General features: G+C 42.3%; 1 protein-coding gene across 4 annotated transcripts in view; it reads left to right on the top strand.

The window, feature by feature from the left end:
* Positions 1 to 18,935, top strand: part of SETD1B (SET domain containing 1B, histone lysine methyltransferase) — a 402,280-nt gene that overhangs the window by 300,199 nt on the left and 83,146 nt on the right. For all 4 annotated transcript variants that reach the window (XM_086942988.1, XM_086942987.1, XM_086942986.1 and 1 more), the window contains exons 13-15: positions 2,668 to 4,230; positions 14,190 to 14,353; positions 17,714 to 17,845. In XM_086942988.1, the coding sequence (XP_086799114.1) occupies positions 2,668 to 4,230; positions 14,190 to 14,353; positions 17,714 to 17,845 (1,859 nt within the window). The remainder of the gene's footprint in view (positions 1 to 2,667; positions 4,231 to 14,189; positions 14,354 to 17,713; positions 17,846 to 18,935) is intronic.

Here is an 18,935-nt window from a genome sequence, read left to right as displayed (position 1 = left end):
CACCACATTGTCTTGTACACAAGAATCCCAGGCCAAGGTCACTTGCCAAATCTTCAGCACTCGCAGGACGTCGCCAATCGTGGGTTTGCGCTCCCCAGTGCAGGCCCCAGCACAGTACAGAGGTACAGCATCGACATCCCGGGGCGTTTCACAGCACACGGCATCAGCTGCCATTTTGCGAGTGCAGTGCAGTGCCGTCCATTCGGAACCAACTCCTGGGGTGGGCTCACCAGTAGGGCCCCCGCGGGATCCCCCTCAAGCACCCAAACAGCACCCTCGGTGCAGAAACGAGAACCACCAAAAGAGGGGGACCCGCCAGCGCCACCGTTCCGCTGGAGCCACTCTCCGCCACCGAGCGATGAGGTTCGGAATGGCCGGGCAAGGCAACAGCAACAAAGGGGGGAGCCAACAACACGGCGTCCCCCACACACAACTTGCCGCACCTCACCTCTGGAACACCGGACGGTAGTCCCAGGCGCGTTCAGTTGCCTCCGGCCTTTTCGCACAACGGCATCTTCCGGCCGGCCTCCATCTTCCACCCGAGGCCGCCGCAGACACAGTCTCGGCGGTCACTCGCTGAAGGCAAGGCCCCGGTCTCCACCCCACGGAGGCCGCACTTCCTGGGAGGACGCCGCTGCGGATCCACCAGGACGGTTGGTGAGTATCAGCAAACATTCATCTATAAAATGTTATCCTTTTTGGGCAGGATGGGCGGCAGGATAGATGAGTTTGGGCAGGGATGTCGGCGGAGCCGAGCTACTGTGCGGCCATCACGATGTCGAGCTTGGCTCCTCCCCAACGACCACCAGATTTCTTGATCTGGGTTTAGTCCTAGCTGGTTTTGAAAAATCTGAGGGGGCCTAATATCAGAGAATGGGTTACAGCACTCAATATGTGGGAAGAATGTGAAGGCCCCACACTTAGGTTAGAGGTAAAAAAGAGGCTGTGTCCGCCGGATTCTCACAAACCTAGATGCAATTGTAGCGGCATGTCGACGAGAGACATGTGGTACCTACTCAGGAAGACGAAGATTGACTGTAGCTACACTCAGTAGTGGTATAGCACATATTCCCACATTGTGATGGTTAGAGATCCCTGAAAGTCTATCTATATACAGGCATACCCCCACAAACATCTGCATATTGTGTATTAGTACTCGTTGATTAATATACTGTATACACTCCCTTAGCTCAGTAGTTTGTAGATTGTAGATGTAACACTTTTGAATTTTGCTTTTGGATGGATAGACTGTGCACTGTATTGAAGTTCGTGTTTATAGATGATGAACAAGATTCGCCAGCAGAAGCGTCCATCGTGGCTCTTAGATTTATTGACTGTGCTGCTCAGCACTATATTGTAATGAGATATATCGGAGGGTACATGTGCCACTTTTATACATGTAATGCAACTGCTTCTATAAAACAATACAAATTATGTTTTAAAAAAGTGTGATATTTGGTTGCATAGTGATAAACATAACCTACCTAAAATTTGTGATCAATCTGTAAGAATATTCATTAGTGGAGAATGGAAACATAATAAATTCCTCATTTTCCTATTTCTCCTTCCTCTCACAAGACACACCTTTCATTCAACCTCCTAGAACGTTTTTAATACATTTTCTGAAATCTGATGGAGAAGACACAAATTCCATGAATATTCAGGAAAAGCAGACTGGTTTTTTTGAGATTATGTTCACTGGTTGTTGTTTGGAAGCCCTCCTCCACTGATACTGAAATCAGTCCTGAGCGAGTCCGCCAAAAAGCACCTAGTGGAAAAAGTCAGTTGAGCCAGAAGAGATGAGAGTGAATATTGCACCCTAACAAGCCCCACTTGCACCTGATTGCATGAGGAGACTTTGCCTTTGAGTGACCTCAGTCAGGATCAAACAAAATCCCCCGGACTGGTAAATGTAGCCACTTGAAAGATGTATTCAGTTGTAATATATTTGCTGGGATTTTTTTGTTTTTTTATTGGTCTGGCGGGTGTAGTGAAGCAAACAATGCCTGACATAAAGATTCCTAATCCTTCATGAGATCTTATTTTAGTGAATACATATTACAATATTGTAACATTTGCTGGACCTTCGAACACTCATTCAATATATAAATGCATCTCCCTAACCATAAATAAAGCCTACGTGCAGCAATATTTTCTTTCACTTTATTATGTTTAATCAGAATGACCACATTCTATTTAAAATATCTCTGGGGTGTCTTTGACCTAGGAAATACACAGAGGTACTCTTCTTGCAGGATTTTTAGGCCTTTGGCAATGATGGAGAGCTAGTATTACAGGTATGTAACTTTCTTTTTGATCCTTTATACAGTGACTTTTTCCTTAAAGGTTCTAACAGCTGCTATTTTTTGTAACACCTTAGTCATAAAAAAGTTAGCAAACATATTCTTGCATTTCTGATTTGTGTTTTTGAGGACCTGTTTAACCTGGAGCTACTGCCTTACAACTGCAAGCTGTATAGAACTATTTTTATTTTTATACACATGCTACATTTCATCTTAATTGCTGTGTGAATAAAATATCCCCTAACTCTTTCGAGAATAAATGAAACATTTTGTATTGCGCTAAATAAAAACTGCTTAGTGTGAGACAGTGTCTTGAAAACCTCTTCCGTTGCTATCTTTTTCTCATATGGTTTTTATTTTTTAGATGAGGACTCTGAAACATATGTTGAGCTGGAGTTGGTTCCAGTATTGGAGACTGACTACGTATCGGAGCTCCCAGGAGGTCAGATGGCATTTCAAGGTGCTGAAAATCTCTGTCCCTACACCCCTTCAAGGCCATCTGATGTCTCTATTGCCAGTGAATCCAGCTTTCTCAATAAATCAGATGACAGTGACTTAGAAGTACAAACTCGCATACTACCATGTATCCAAGAAGAGGAGGAAGATGGTGTCCCAAAGACTCCTGGAAGGGGAATAGCAGAGCATTCACATTCTGAGACTCTCCACCCTACAGTTTACATGGTTCCTCCATCTACACTTCCACTTCCAGCAGTTGTTGTTAAGGCAGAAGAGCCTTTGGCTCCACCAGAAAAAAACAATGAACAAGTATTACCTGTGACCAAGACTTTATCTGAAGAGGATCTTCCTAGGACTCCAGGTCGAGACATATTGGCAAAATTATCTCACTTTCTTGGGAAGTCGCAGAGTACTGAAACGGTTCCAGCTACACCAGGCAGTGATGCTCCTCTCACAGGAAATAGCTTGACTTTGAGTTCTCCTCACATTCCAGGGAGCCCTTTTTCTTACCTGTCACAGTCACCCGGGGTTAATAGTGGTATTCCACGGACTCCAGGAAGAGATTTTAATTTTACTCCAACTTTTCCAGAGCCCAGTCCCACTCTCTCTCATGTTTCTTCCACCAAGAAGGTGTCTGTGGATGAATTAGATGAGAAAATGTTTAAAGAACCAAAAAGTGCTTCCTTAACAGTCAATGTTGATGGTGTTCCTTCTCCTGTTCCATTTGCCAGCCCTCTCGGATCTGATCTCCAAAAAGACCTTGGATTAACACCGGAGGACTTGGACTCTTCAGAAACTTCAACATGCTTACCAGATGACAGGATATTAACGAGTGAGGAAAGTGAGGCTGAAGTGAAAACTGAATTGTTTTCTCCTGTAATTCCATCTTCACCACCACTTTCACCACTGTTTAAGAGGAAAACCGAAAGACCTAAACGATCACCTCCCTCAGTTCTTTCTTTGGTTACCCATACTTGTAAAAGTGCTGATCCTGCTGTTCCAGTTGCCTTGACAGAAAGTGCTGTGAGCAAAGACTTGTTTGATGTACATCCCACACATTTGGGGGGAATGACTGATCCTGCAGCAGTAACATTAGACTTTAGGAATGAAAGCTACCCTGAAAAAATTCTTGGTGAGGCCCTTGTAGAGAAACTTCCGTTTAAGGGGATAGAAAATCAGTACATCGATGAATTAAAAGATGAAGATTTACTTAAGTCTAAAAGACACTTGCCTAAGAGGCATAAGAAGAGACATGTAGAAATTTCTAAAATTACTTCACCTGAGTATTCTCCACCCAAAGCTCGATTTAAGCCCCGCTCTGAATTTGAGGAAGTGACTGTATTGTATGATATTTGGAATGGGGGAATAGATGAGGAAGACATCAAGTTTCTGTGCATCACTTATGACCAGATGCTGCAGCAAGATAATGGCATGGATTGGCTAAATGACACTCTTTGGGTCTACCACCCTCATATCCTTTTTAAACATTCACTGTAGTAGCATAAAAAGCAACAATTTGATGTGCCTAAAAGCTATATTACATTGCTCTTGAATTGGTACTTGATGTTTTTACTTACAATTATATTCTTTTGGTTGCAAAGGTACTTGGACTTTATTTCGGCAGTTTAAAGTCTTTTTATTTGTGGAGACTTGTGAATCGACTTGCACACCCTACGGGGGAGTTGCAGAAAGCATAAGTGCCATATCTCCACTACGCCAGCTGGTTCACACCTGAGCTTCAACAACCCCGCCCCCTCCCCCTCCCCTCTAAGCGCGAATGCAAGCGACTGTAGATACAATGGCACTTCAGCAGAAACTCCTCGGACCTCACCACCTTCAAGTTAGCCCTCCGCAAATACCACCACTGCCTCAGGGAGGCCAAGTAGAACGCCCTAAAGAACTGCATTGAGGCAAACACCGACCACACTAAGGAACTCTTAAGCATCGTCAGAGTTTGCCAGCACTGCTGCCTTTGAAAACACGATCCACCCTTCCAAGGCCCCCTGCAACACTCTAGCAGACTGCTTCCACAAGAAGATGTCAGATATCAACAACAACTTCGGCACACAAGCTACTGACCTCGACCACCTCCTGACATCCTCTGACGCCAGTGATAACCACCTGATCACTGACTGTAAACCGCTCACTCAGACCACCACTTCCATCATAAACTCGATCCACTCCGTAGCACTGACAGACTCCTGCCCCCACCACATCTTCAACCTGGGATGGATAGAAATCAGCAGTGCCCTCATGAACATTCTCAACTCGCCCTTCACCACGGCCACCATCCCCGACGCATGGAAACTCACTGAGTTAAACCACTCCTGAAGAAACCCTCCGCTGAACCTAGCAAAGGTAAGAACTACTGGCCCATCTCCCTGCTCCCCTTTCCCACCAAGGTCCTGGCGAAAGCCATCAATGCCCAGCTCAACGAACACTTGGAAAAAAAACACCCTGCTCGACACCTCCCAAACCGGCTTCCGCTCCAGCAACACCACCAAGACTGCCTCATTGCCGCTACCAACATCAGATGCCTCCTCAGCCAAGGTGAGACTACAGCCCTGATCCTCTTCAACCTCTCTGTGGCCTTTGACACCAAATCCCACCACACCACACCACACCCTCCTCTCCTGACTTCACACCATCTGTATCCGGGTTAACATCGTCAAGTGGATCACCTCCTTCATCACAGGACATACACAGAGGATCTGCCTCCCGCCCCTCACCTCTGAACCCAAAAGCATCATCTACGGCATCCCACAGTGCTCCTCCCACAGCCCCACCCTCTGCAACACCTACATAATACTGCTGGCTGACATTATCCACATCCACAAACTCAATATCTTCTCATATGACAACAACACCTAACTCGTCCTCTCCTTCACGGAAGACCCTGCCACCACTAGATCTAATTTCCGGAACGTCTTGACCAGCGTCGCTGACTGGATGAAGTCTAACTGCCTTAAGCTGAACACGGACAAGATGGAAGTGTTCATCTTTGGAAACCGCACCTCACCCTGGGACGACACCTAGTGGCCTGCTGCACTCGGCTCGCCACGACCCCCTAAGACCAGCCTGCAATCTCAGCATCATCCCAGACAGCCAACTCACCATTCCGTAGCAGTAAACGCTGTGTCCTCTTCCTGCTTCCACACCCGCGCATGCTCCATAAGATCTTCAAATTAATAGACTTTAACATCAGGAAAACAATCGCCCACGCCCTCGTCTCCAGCCGTCATGACTTCGGAAACGCAGACTCCACCGGAATCACCACACAGCTCCTCACACAACTCCAGACCATTTAGAACACTGCAGCTAGACTTATCCTCAACCTGCCCAGACAGACCAGTATCACCCCTCCTCAGAAACCTCCAATGGCTCCCCATCTTCAAGAGATGCCTGTTCAAGCTGTTGACCCACACCTACAAAGCCCTGCACAACATTGGACTCGCCTACATCAAACACCGCCTGACCTTCCACCAACGCGTCAGACATCTCCGCTCTGCCACCCGTGCACGTTTCCCCCGCATCTGTTGGAGCCGCAGCAAAGGCCCTTCCTTCTCCTACCTCGCCGGCTAATCCTAGAACGACATCTGCCTTTGAACCTCTCCTTCACTCACCGACTTCAGGAAGGGACTCCAGACCTTGCTGTTCGATTAAGGCCGCAGAACCCCAGCGCCTGGGTAGCCCCTAGGGTGAAAAGCCACACTATACACTCAAACAGTATTTATATGTGAACAGCTGCCACTGTGTTCAAAGGCATTGACAGAGAAACTGTCAAAGTGAACAGTCTATTTTGTACATGGTTGCCAAACTGTTTTCGTGAGATCAGTTGGTAGGCAGTTGCTTATTAAAGTCATACAATTTTGTTTTTCGTGTACATAATTCTTTCTCAACAGTAAACCTAAACCCGGAATATTTTGTGCAGTAGCTGGCTCCCCTTCTTGGTTCTTCAAACTGAGATGGTGATAACTTGATATCAAACAAATACATTGTCTGACTCATACAATACTCACTAAATGCACATCCTAAAACTACTTAGTCTTTCAAATGGGACTTCCATGTACTCTAATGAAACAGTGCTTTATTCTATCTATCACTTTTCTCACCAGTGCAGCTTCACCAAATTATGCTTTTTTGCTTTCCACACTGGTCAGTGGCAAAAAAAATACATATATAATTTTACCTTGGATTTACATTGATGTTCATGCTTAGTGCTTTGTTTTTTAGTTTGATCCATATCCTGCCAGACAAGAACAGACATTGTCATGTTCTAGAGTTCTGTTTTCTTCTGATTCCTGGACAAGGAACATTTTCTCTAAAAGAATGCAGTCACAGCCAGTTTGAAATTTTCCAGTATTTGTGTCTATTTTAAGTAATGTCATAGTAAGCCATTATTTTGCGATGGTTTTCAGCCAGTTTTACAGACAATCTGGATATTTTAGTGAAGTATTTCAAACAATATTTCTATATTCCTATCTTCCCAACTTTGTTGAAACTACCTATGCTTTAGTCCGGAATAGAAATGGGTTCTTCAGGAGAGGCTACCACTTTGCATTTTTGTGTGAAGCAGAGGTCAAGCATAATAATCGTGCACTAACCATGCCATCTGCCGGGGAGAAACCAAGTCCCCTAGAGTGAGAAACTGCATGTAAATGTTTTCCTGCATTTATGCTCCAGGAAATTTCTGCTGAAGGTTTTCTGTTAAATTAGCGCTTCAGCCTGCATTACGTATTTTCACCAGTTCCAAATCTTCTTTTGGGTTTGAGGACATTAAAGTTCCACTGAGTGGTCAAAGTCCTACTAGAACGGCCATGGAAGAGCTGTTACTCTGACATCCTGGAACTGCTGCTGCTCACCTCTTGTGCGTTCTTTTTTTTTTCTAAGTCTAAAACATTTATTTTTGATGTTGTCTTAAGGATCACAGTTGGATAACTAGATTTCCATATTTCTTACATTGCAAACCGTTTAATAAAAAAATGGTTACTCTTTTGCTTAAGATCCGCCGTGAAATTTTAAAGAGCATACAAGGGTTTCTGGGTTCGTTCAACTAAGCTAAAAGAGACAACAGGGGCGGCTCTAGGCTCATGGCCGCCCTGGGCAGGGAGCGTAGGTAGGGGGCCCGAAGAGTGGGTCCGGGCGGGGCGTAGCGAGGAGGCCAGTGAAGAGGGGGGAGCGCGGGGGGGGGGGGGAGAGAATCAGGGTGTTTGGAAGTGGAACAGAGCCGGAGGCCGTCAAATCCCTGCCAGGGGCCACCACACAAATATGTATCCATCCTCAGAGGATTATTATATTAAGGATATATATTGGCGTGGTGGCCCCTGGGGTTTGGTGGCCCTGTGCAGGTGCATAGCTTGCACGTGCCTAAGCCGCCCCTGGAGACAACTTCCGACCTGACCAGAAGTGACATTGTAAGAAATTTGCCAACTGTTTCTACATGGGTTTGTGTCCATTCCTTTGCTTAACCTTATTTGCTAGATGTGGGTGTTTGAAACGGTGTTTGTTTTGGATGAGCAATGTTTCAGCACTTTGTTGACCTAGGCCACCTTTCATCTTTAATGTTTTGGGCTAGCTACTGATTCTTTGAGATGATGAGAAACTGTAGTTAAGAAATGTCTATCATCGTCCTCAATAAAGACGTTTTTTCAAACAGGTAAGATTATAAAAGCACAGATACATAAAAAACAAAATAAAAGCAATCCACAATAGCTGTATGCCGTGTAAACCATCAAAGTACAAAACATTAGTCTCCAGGTACCTCTACTATTGCGTATGGTGTCTGCAGATACATACTTGCAATATGCCTGCTTGATTTCAGTTGAAGTGATGGAGTTGCATTTCTCTGCCCTCACCCACACCCTCTCCCACTCCAGCTTCATGAGTGTGGTTCTATCATACAATAACCATGGTGTTTTTTGGGTGCCAGGAAGGGACAATAGATGTCTTAAAGGTTTCCTATATGCTCCCGAGCAGGCTGTGTTTTCCTAAAATCCAAATCAAGGTGCAAGGAGTCCAAGGCAAACTACTAGGAAGGGAAAAAGGGTCCTATTGAATCTATTTTCTGCGACTGAAAGAATATTGCACTTAACGTGGCCCCAAATTTCCAAGCCATTCAAAACGGTTCCCAGAGACTTCATATTGTAAATCTCAATTGCCGGAGCAGCTCTTAAATTATAGTTTATTAAAAAATCTTCAACTAACAAAGTATAATATAGCAAGGAGCTATGGGAATTTTGGACGTGCATAGACAAATCTAAATTTGAAGTAAGTCTTATCCCTGAATCAAAATTAAAAACTTGTTCTATGGTGGTGTTCTTGGAATACAGCCTACATTTACAATGTTTGCTTTTTGCAGAGTTAAATATCATTAACCACTTGGATGCTAATGACAAGGGTAACTTGTCATGCACTGCCCATTCATTTCAATGGAAATCTCATATTTCCAATATCCAGGTGGGGTTCAGAAGTGGTACTAGTATGGTCAATCAGCTATTCAGGTTCAACTGCATCTTCTGGAAGGCAGTAGCAGTCAACAGGAGTCTACTTTTTGTAGCCTTTGTTGACTTGCGCGCAGCCTTCCACCTAGTCCCAAGGGCAACGCTTTGGTCAACGTATCATAAGATGGACATTCTGCAAAATCTATGTACAGAACCTATCACACCAACAGAAATTATTCAGCAGAAAAATTATTGCAATATTTCAATTCACAGAATTAATACAAGTCAAGTAGAAATTGTGATTAATTTAATCTTTGAGGCTTTCCCCAAGTCCAGCCAACACGTGTTTCGTCGATTGGGCAGGAACCCACGACTTCATCAGGGCTGGGAAAAGATACAATACAGAGAATATTGGAATTGCGAGATACATTATCTCATGATCATCAAATATACATCAAGTAATTGTATTTACATAAAAGCAAGTGAGAGACAACATTTTACATGTTCATCTCTGGTCATATGATCCGTGCGTTCGGAGAGAAAAAGGAGGTGGGAGAATATCAGTAATCTCCCGTAGAAAAAAGGGTGAAAATCTCTCATTTCAGAGAGATGGTAGAATACCCCACAGTTCGTGAAAGTCTCAATTATGTTTGTGGTGCTATATTACAAAAATTCAATTTCTACTCCTCCTGTTGTGACTGCTACTGCCTTCCAGATGATGCAGTTGAACCTGAATAGCTGATTGACCATACTAGTACCACTTCTGAACCCCACCTGGATATTGGAAATTACGTTTCTTTCTCAATCTAGTTCAGGAGGTGTACCGCAACTTGTTTACAGAATATCTTCTGTGGAAGATTAATTAAGCTAATCAGACAATAGTTACTCGTATCGCTATGTAAGCCTTTCTTATAGATTGGAATAATTTGTGCAAAAAGCATAGTAGCGCGAATCTTCATTCTTTTTAAGATGGAATTTAATGGTGGTTCAAATAGGAGCCCTAAACTTCCAAATGTGATTTGAAGAGTTCATTTGGGATCTGGTCCGAGCATGGCATTTTGTTAAAGAACTAGACCTAATTGTCTCTGCCGTCTCCCTGTACTCGTGTCAGATTAATTTGTGTCTTTAGCTTTGCTGCCGACTAAGGATTAAAAACTGTCCTTGCTGTGCCCACACTACAGGAGTATAAATTGGAAAACTGTGCTACCCAGTCTTATGGTTGCAAAAAAATACTCTATCGCCTTCCTACCACCCCTTTCCCTCCGTGCCAGAGTAGTCCAAAACCCTACATTGTACTTCGAGCTCAAGGCTGTGGACAGCTCATCCAGAGAGCATTTTCCCAGTTCCTCTCAGCATTTACCAGCTTCCTTTTAATAATTTGCCCTGCACAAAGCAAGCTGAAACTTATTTTTATATTTTTTATATTTTTATATTTGACTTCTAACAGAAGCCCCGTTTCAGCCACCGTACAGGCATTAGTCTCCAGGGAGTTTCCTTTGGGCTCCTGTAGTAATATCCATCCAAAAGCATGTTACAGTGCTTTTCAAGAAAAATGCACTTAATGTCCTGTGATCCAACTTCATCCAGCAGCCTCCTTTCTGATTTAGGATATGTGTTGTTCTTCAAGAATGTTATTTCTAAATTTGATTGTCAGTGTAGCTTTCTCTTTTCCTTTTATCCTGTATGGATAGTGGAGGGTGATAAGTCGTCTTAATGACTGTGACAGGTGTTTCTCTATCGCTTGCTGAAGATACAGGTTTCCAGAACCCAGTTTAATGACTAGGGTTATTTCAAAATGTTTGGAATCTGTGGGAAGATTGTTCTATCAAAAAATAAATGCCTATGTTAATACAACTGTTCTATACCCTCCTCCTCTTCCTTCTCCTTTATAATGAGCCAATGTTCAACTCTCAAGAGCTCAACACTGTTTATACTGGTTCTTCTCTAACATCTTTGCAGTTTGTACCTGCGCTCGCAACAAGAAATTCTATTCCACCTACCATTTCTGATGAGTAGGTGACAGTCACAGAAGTAATACAGAAAAGATAAAAAGTGTATTATATTGTAATGAAATCTGCTTTATCTGACTACTTTTGGAAGTCTTAGCCAAACAAACTAAAATAAGGCTGGAAACTTTGTAACCTAATGTAAATGTAAATGTAAGGTGTTTTGTAGCGCGGTCAATTACTACCGGAGTATCCTGGCGCGAATGACCGCTGGGGAACCCGTCCTGGCTTTCCCTGTGAGATGGTCCCATGCTGGGTATCTCCAAGGTGAAGCCAGGCATCCCCGGCGTCTGTGGGGGGCCGTTGTAGAGATGAGGCAAGTTTAATGCCCAGAGTTACCGAGTGTGATCACTGCCCAAAGTGGGCACCGAGGCGAGAATTATCAGTCCGCTGACCCTGGTCCTCGACCCTGCCGCGTCGGGAATCGAACCCTGGTCCCGGGCCGTTCTCAGCCTCCGGGTCTGCCGCCTCTAACCAGTGAGCCACACCTCTCTACCAGTGACTCATACTTCTCAGACCTACTGTGATGGAGAAGGCGCTTTGGGCAAAACTGATAAGATCAAGGCTTGGATTAGTGAATAGGATGAGGTCTAGTGTATAGCAACTCTGCAAGATGCATCTTTTGGAAAGGAAACTGAAACAATCTATCTAGGCATTATTCATCCATGTGGATCCACTGGTGCAATGGCTACTGCGAGTATTGCAACACAAAATTGTGTTTTTCAGTGGAACCAACTATGAGAACCACATTTGAATATTTTAGTTTAAGGAAATGTTTGGACTCCTGATGGATTCAGTAATCCAACCTTCTCAGAGGTATATATTTGGGAGCTCCCGGCTAGGTTCTGAAATCCAGAAACTTAGTGCAGCTTATGAAGCAACACACATTCGGCAGGCTTTATTCATCCTTGTCTGGTTCGTTAGCTATTAAATCCTACTTGGAAATAACTTATAACTTTAGAAAGTCTACTCTGTTTTTTAAGTCGTCCATCGTGGTGTTATTCTAGGCTACAAAGAAGCAAAGGCTGCTAGTTTCATATTACTAATCTTGTGTGTATATCCAAGTGTACTCTACAACTGTGTCTTTTTCTCTACACTTATACAATCATGCTCATTCAGTAAGTGCAACAATATTATAGATGAATTTCGAAAGGCTTGTACCTTTTCCAGTTGTTTGTCAACTTCCCCATGTGCATATTCACTGGATGTGTTCTAATAAGGTGACATTTATCAAGGTGTATTGATATTGTATAGGACTCCAGAGTGTAGCACAGACATTTATCTTTTAGTTCTGTTTCAACTTCAGGATCCATGGCAGGTGGTGGCAAAACTTCTTTCTAGGACTAACCTGGGAAGACATTTTAGACTATGGATTTTGCAGTCGGGAAGGCCCATCTTTATGAAGCATTTAGAAGAGAGGGTTAGATAAGAGGATTTTGCAGCCTTACTGTGGCTACGTTTTCTTGTGGTGGGAGACGGTTGCTTACCAAAACTTAGTTCACATGGAAGCAAACTTATTTAAGGCACCTTGCCTCCAATGTCATGCTCCTTGCCCTCCTCTTTATTTCAGCATGAGTGTGCTGAAATAAAGAGTTCTCTTTATTTTATTGGACTTGACTCTGAGATTGAATCCTGACGAAGAGACAATGCTTAATTTAGTGAAACTACCTGCTTACAACCAGGATGCATACACGGGTGTCTAGACAAACCCAGAATAAATCTCCTATCATTTGGAAATGAAAAACAAATCAGAAGTCTTCTTTCCAGTGGCACACAGGTATTAGGATTAAAGGTCCTTCCATATACCCATGCTTGCTTCAAAACCCTCAGCGCGATTGGAAAAATGCACATTTTCCGGTGGCATAATATCAGTTGTTCCTAGTGATCGAATATGTGCAGTGGTACTGTGGACAGTGATCAGAATCACTTAATTCTCCAAGTGACTAATGAGAAATATTCCCTCAGTTGCAGGTCGTTCTTCTAATGTTGCTGCCGAATAGTTCGCTTTTTTCCTATTGAACATGTATAAGTGGATTACTGTGACCTTTTCAAAATAAATCATGTGTTTCCGTACCTGTGAAAAAGACAACCAAATTATGCAAGTGTTTTTTGATATTTGGTAAACAAAAATTTCACAGCTCATCAGCTGTTTCAGCAGTATTCCTTACATTTGTTTTCCATGATTATGGCTTTGGTTGGAGTACCTCTTTATCTTGGAGTGCGGAAAACTGGTTATCCAGAAGAACATCCAATTAAGAGAGGACCTACTCCCTTCAGTTGATTCAGAGGGTGACATGCCTTTCCCCAAATAAACCTATCATGGGTATATCATGTAATTGGTCTGATTCAACTGACTCAGAACTGAGTTGTTGGTTGCAATTGTGGGCATCACCTTAGATTACTGTCCATCTGAGCGAAAAATATTTGTTCCTATTTTTATCAGAATAGCTATGAGAAGTGCCCTATGATCATTTGAGAAGAATTTTGATCAAAAACTGAACTGTATCCAACTAATTGACTATATTTATATTAAATATTTAAGTTGCATTTACGAATGCTGTAGTTGTCAATTAATATCAGTCTTGCATAATACTCTAATCAAATGGTCTTCCTTCATTCATCTTGTTTTCATTGACTGGCTTGCAGTTGTATCAATGTTGAATAGATGTTCGTTTCAATAAACCTACACATTACATGTGCAGATTTTTTAAGAATCCTAATATATAATCTTTCCTGTAAAATACATTTTCAACAAGCCTCATAATTTCACCTTGTTCCTAGATTTTGCTTGGGAACAAAAGGCCAAATGTACATTGTGCATCAATGTACTAGCTAGCTGGTCCTTGTTACTTTTCTCTCAGTGGCCATTATTGTATAACTACTGGCACTTCAGCAAACTAGATCTAATTTTTAATCTGTTGCCATATGCCTACAGTAAATGCATTCAAGTGCAAAAATATTTTTTGTCCTTAACCGCCTTCTACCAACCAGTGTTATTTCTCCGAAGAAGAAAAGGAGAGAAGACGGGCTTAGGGAACATGTTACAGGTTGTGCCCGCAGTGAAGGATATTACAAAATTGATAACCGAGATAAAGCTAAATACCTCAATAGCCGTGCAATTGCTGATGAACCTCCAGTTGATACACAGGTATGTATAATGATTTATAGATGTTGCAGTTCTCTCTGTATTACTTTCACATGAGGTATTTCAACAAAAAGATTAACCTAAAGGCCTACAATATTAAATGTTATATAATATGTAGATTTCTTAGTGTGCTGTTTCATGATCCGAGTTTGTAGATCTTCAAAACTAGCAGTAGCTTCTTTCTGTTATCCCAGATTATTTAACTTTACATAATGTGGGCAATAAAATATGATTTCGAACTATCTGTATTTAGAAAAAAATGGTTTTGGAGTAATCTGGGTTTTGGAATGCTGTGTAGTTTCCTTATAGCAATAGCAAAATTGAAGTAGCCTTAAGCAGCAAAAGCTACACTATTTTAAAGGGTAAGCTGAATGGCAGAAGTGGATCAATAATTTAAGCCTTTGAGCACATAGATCATTGTATGCATTTTGGATTAAAAGATGAATAGACTGGGTATTGTACAGGATGCCTTATCTGGGGAGGAGATGTGGTCTAGGGCTTCCATCTTTAAAATCTGGGGACCAAGGTTCAAATCCTGGCCTCAGTGCAACAGTGCCTGATTGTGGGCAAATAGCCTAATCTCCCTGTGCTTAAACAACAAGTGTGAAATGTATTTGTGTAATCCACACTTGATGTACATTGACTTGTAGATCGCTTCCCAACCACAATCCCCACATAATGCACAGCACTCCGTCGCTCCATAGCTAGGCCTGCACTCTTTTGGTTATAGTTTTAAAACATTACCACAAACAATCCTGATAGTTTTTTGTACTTTGTTTGCAGTCCCAAATGATTTCCTCTACTGCTTTTATTTAGGTACTTCTTCAGCCATGTTTTCTGTTTCACTCATTACTTTTCTCTTTCTCACTCATTTCTTCAGCTGCTCTTCTCCCGACCATCATCTTTTCCTCTTATATTGGTTTGTCAGGCCCAGTGGTAACAATGGCCCTGGGGCTTGAGATGCCCATTGCTCCCTAACTGTGGTTCTATTTTACTACCATATTTGAGGCAACAAGGCTCATTTGCCATGTGTTCATACGAGCCCAAGGCACCCTTGCTCTGCCACTATTTTGTCTGTGACCTAACTCTTCTATGTCAAAACATAATTGGCAAATATGTTGAATCGGAATCAAATACTTTCCGAGTTATGAATTTTGACAGTTTTCTAAAGTTAACACTTAGTGCAATTTTTGGGAGCGGTTAGGTTATCCTATTGGGGAAAAACATGTACTGCATTCGGGCACTTAACAGCAATTCATGGGACTGTTCTTCTGAACTTAAGGTGAGTATGGGGCCACACCAACAGGTCACATCTGGAGGATTTGGGGCGTCTGGGTACAGAGGTGTGTCACAGCGTCTGGTGTCCTGTTCACTTAAATGGTGAACAGTCTTGTTAGGGAAAGGACACCAGCTGGGACTGCGGGACTAGTCCCTGGGAGCTCACGTGGGGAGCTCAGCCCTCTTGAGTCCTTCTTGCACGTGGGGGCACCACTGGTCCACTGCTCCTCGGGCTGTGGGGCTCTGGTGTGTGGTGTCTTTTGGAGTCAGATATCTGTGCAGGGGTCACTCATGGTTGGAGAGGACCTGCAGAAAGAGGCTGCGGGCAGCGACTGGAAGTCCAGTCTGGACAAACCAAAGGGTGGGCTTAGCTCCTGTTGGCCTGGGGACCCTATTGGCACTGTCACCTCTCTTGAACTCTGGTTGCGGAACGCGGATGCATTGGTACTTTGAGTCGATGGGTTGGCGGCGGTCAAAGACACACTTTTTGTCTTTGGTTTCTTCAGAAGGGGGCAAACAAGGCAGCTGGGGCACTCTTGTTGTGGCTCTTACTGTCCATGAAGTCCCTCGACATGCAGGTCGATTTTCCTCAGTGTTAATGTCCGGTCTGGGTACTTCAAGCCTTGGCTGCTGCAAAGAATTAAGTATACCAGGCAAAAAGTGTGGAGACTACTGTAACAAAAACCCAGTTTCCAACGCATCCATGAATGCATGCATGCATACATACATACATAGATAATAGATCAATATTTAGAGTAGAGCTTGAAAATTACTAAGAGTGAAGGGTTAATAGTAATCTGGTTAATATTTTTCCTTTTATCACTTAATCCTAATATTGCCTTGTTTTCTTGTGGAAAACAGGATAAGAAATGTGTGTGTTCTTTCAGCAGTTCATCATTATATACTGACAATATAAATGCATCTTGGGGACTCCAATAGGAAACGGGTACTTTCCTTAAAAGATCATACAAAACCTATTTAAAGACCAAAGAGATTTGGGGGAAATGATTTTGAAAACATCAAAGATTAGGCGTGGCATTCTGCACAAATATGTGTGACTCAGTTCTTTACTAGAGATTTCTTCCGATTTTAAAATGTGTTGGCTGGACTTTCTGGTTACATTATACATGACGGGAGGGTCTAGAGAGATGTGGAAAGTCATTCAAAAATAGAAAGTTCAAAATAGCTATTGCACACAATGATGTGTCTGTCGTGGGGCTGATTAACTAATTACATCGGACATGTTCAAGTGATTTCTCGTCAGGAAGTTTGAGTGTTGTGATGTAATAAACTGTAGAATTATATCTTAATATAGATTCTAAAGCTGCCCATTACTAGTAATTGACGTTTTTATTAAAAATGCTAACTATATGGAGCTTCCCACCTGCCTCTGCCACGAGGCAGTCTTGCTTGTAGTTAATTGTTCGAAAATCTTTACAATTGTGGCTAGTCAATTCACAGGAGTCATGCAGCTAGCATTCATAGTGGTATAAAGATGTAGAGAGAATAAACAAAGCTGTTTTGCATTATAGTGGAGGGTAGCCTGCTTCCAGTTGCTGAGCAGGCATAGTATATGGGTGTTTGGTTCATTGGGCGATCATGAAAGGCATAATGATGTAGATGTGTAAAGCATAATGGTACATTAAGCTACTGGGTGCTGTGCTCGATATTGCAGAACATGACTCCCATGGGATTTTGGTTCATTGGGAAGGTATGGCGGTAGTGTAGTTAAACAAGCCCATTAATGTGGTTTAGTACTGCAAAGCTTTGAGATAGCAGTCATTGTGTGCTTCCCCTGTCTTAATTAAATTTAGTTTACGCTTGTTCGAACTTTTGGAAAATATATGTGGGAACAATAAAGTTTATTTTCTAAACCAAAGTGCAACAATTCTGCTCAAAAATAGTTTTTTCCCCCTGCCTAATAAAAAAAAGGCACTTGTTTATAGTGGCAGACATTGGTGCTATTTCCATTACTGACCATTCTCCCAATTAAAGTTCTGTATCTGGTACTCCAAGGATACCAAGTTCAAACCTGCATTAAATCCTCAAAGTAAAAGTAAACATGTTATTTATTATTTTCTGCAGGGAATGAGTATTCCAGCCCAGCCCCACGCTTCCACTCGAGCTGGATCCGAGCGAAGATCAGAGCAACGAAGGCTACTGTCATCATTTACTGGAAGCTGTGATAGTGACCTCCTCAAATTCAATCAATTGAAGGTTAGTGAATGGTTGCACTTTTAGGCATATTACATTATTGCTTGTTGGGAAACGTTCCTTTTCTCCATTTGCATTGCAAGACTTTTTATAATGGGAAATGAGTAAAAATAAAAACAGTCATGGGTGGGAAATGGACAAGGAACTTCCCACACATACCTTTCTGCTTTATTCCTTTTTCATGGAGGTTATCCTAAAGGCACTTTTACAAAAGGCTCTATTCTATAAATGTACCTTGGGCTATTTAAAGAAGTTACATTGACTGGAGTTTTTTACTGTTGTGGTATTAAATCCCCCTTTAGCATTAGCATAAACAAAAAATATAACTCTTCATATTAAAGCTAGCTGTGTAGCCTGCGCCACACAGGTGTGTTTCTAATGGGTCCAGGTCCTGTCCCCTTTGTAAGTACAATTAGCAGATCCCAAGTTTTTATTTTGTTTTTTATTGTTGTTTTTAGTTTTGCTTTTAAGCTGCCTGTTAACAAAGACTTGAACCGTACCAATACTTACAACGGGCGGTGGGCAAGCCCATTGCTTACCTTTGGTTGACTGTCACTTTCATTTGCTCGCTTCTTTTTCAGTGGCTTTCCTTTCACTTGAATTTGTGCCTTCCCTGTAGCATAGCTTCTTTACTATACTTTTGATTCTCTAATATTGGATCTTTCCTAGATAAACCTGCGTAAATCCCCATCTTCATGATTTGAGTCCTATAGTGATCATAGAGAGCAATATAGTGTTAAACATAGCCAGAAAAGCTTCAACTTTGCCACAAAAGTAGCCTATCCACATAATTTCAAAAGACCCACACCTAGCCAGTCAGCGTAAAGGACAGCATTAACCCTTCTATGCTGGGGACACCACAAATCAAATTTATAATAGGTCATATGTGAATGGAATCCATTGAGCACTGCTTAGTCATTCACAGATAAGTTGGCTATTCTTGATTGTTTCTTTATTTTTGAGAGAATATCTATAATTGCTAGGATTTTTCTTGATCAGACAAGACTAGAACATATTTGACTCCTCTCAAAAGTATTTTTAGACCAAGTGAAACCTGTGGCAGGAGGAAGTTTCTTTTTGACAATTCTCACAA

The sequence above is a fragment of the Lissotriton vulgaris genome, chromosome 11, assembly GCF_964263255.1.
Source record: "Lissotriton vulgaris chromosome 11, aLisVul1.2, whole genome shotgun sequence".
Lineage (NCBI taxonomy): Eukaryota > Metazoa > Chordata > Amphibia > Caudata > Salamandridae > Lissotriton > Lissotriton vulgaris.
Note: the sequence above shows the minus strand (reverse complement) of the source record. Positions and strands in the feature narration are given on the sequence as shown.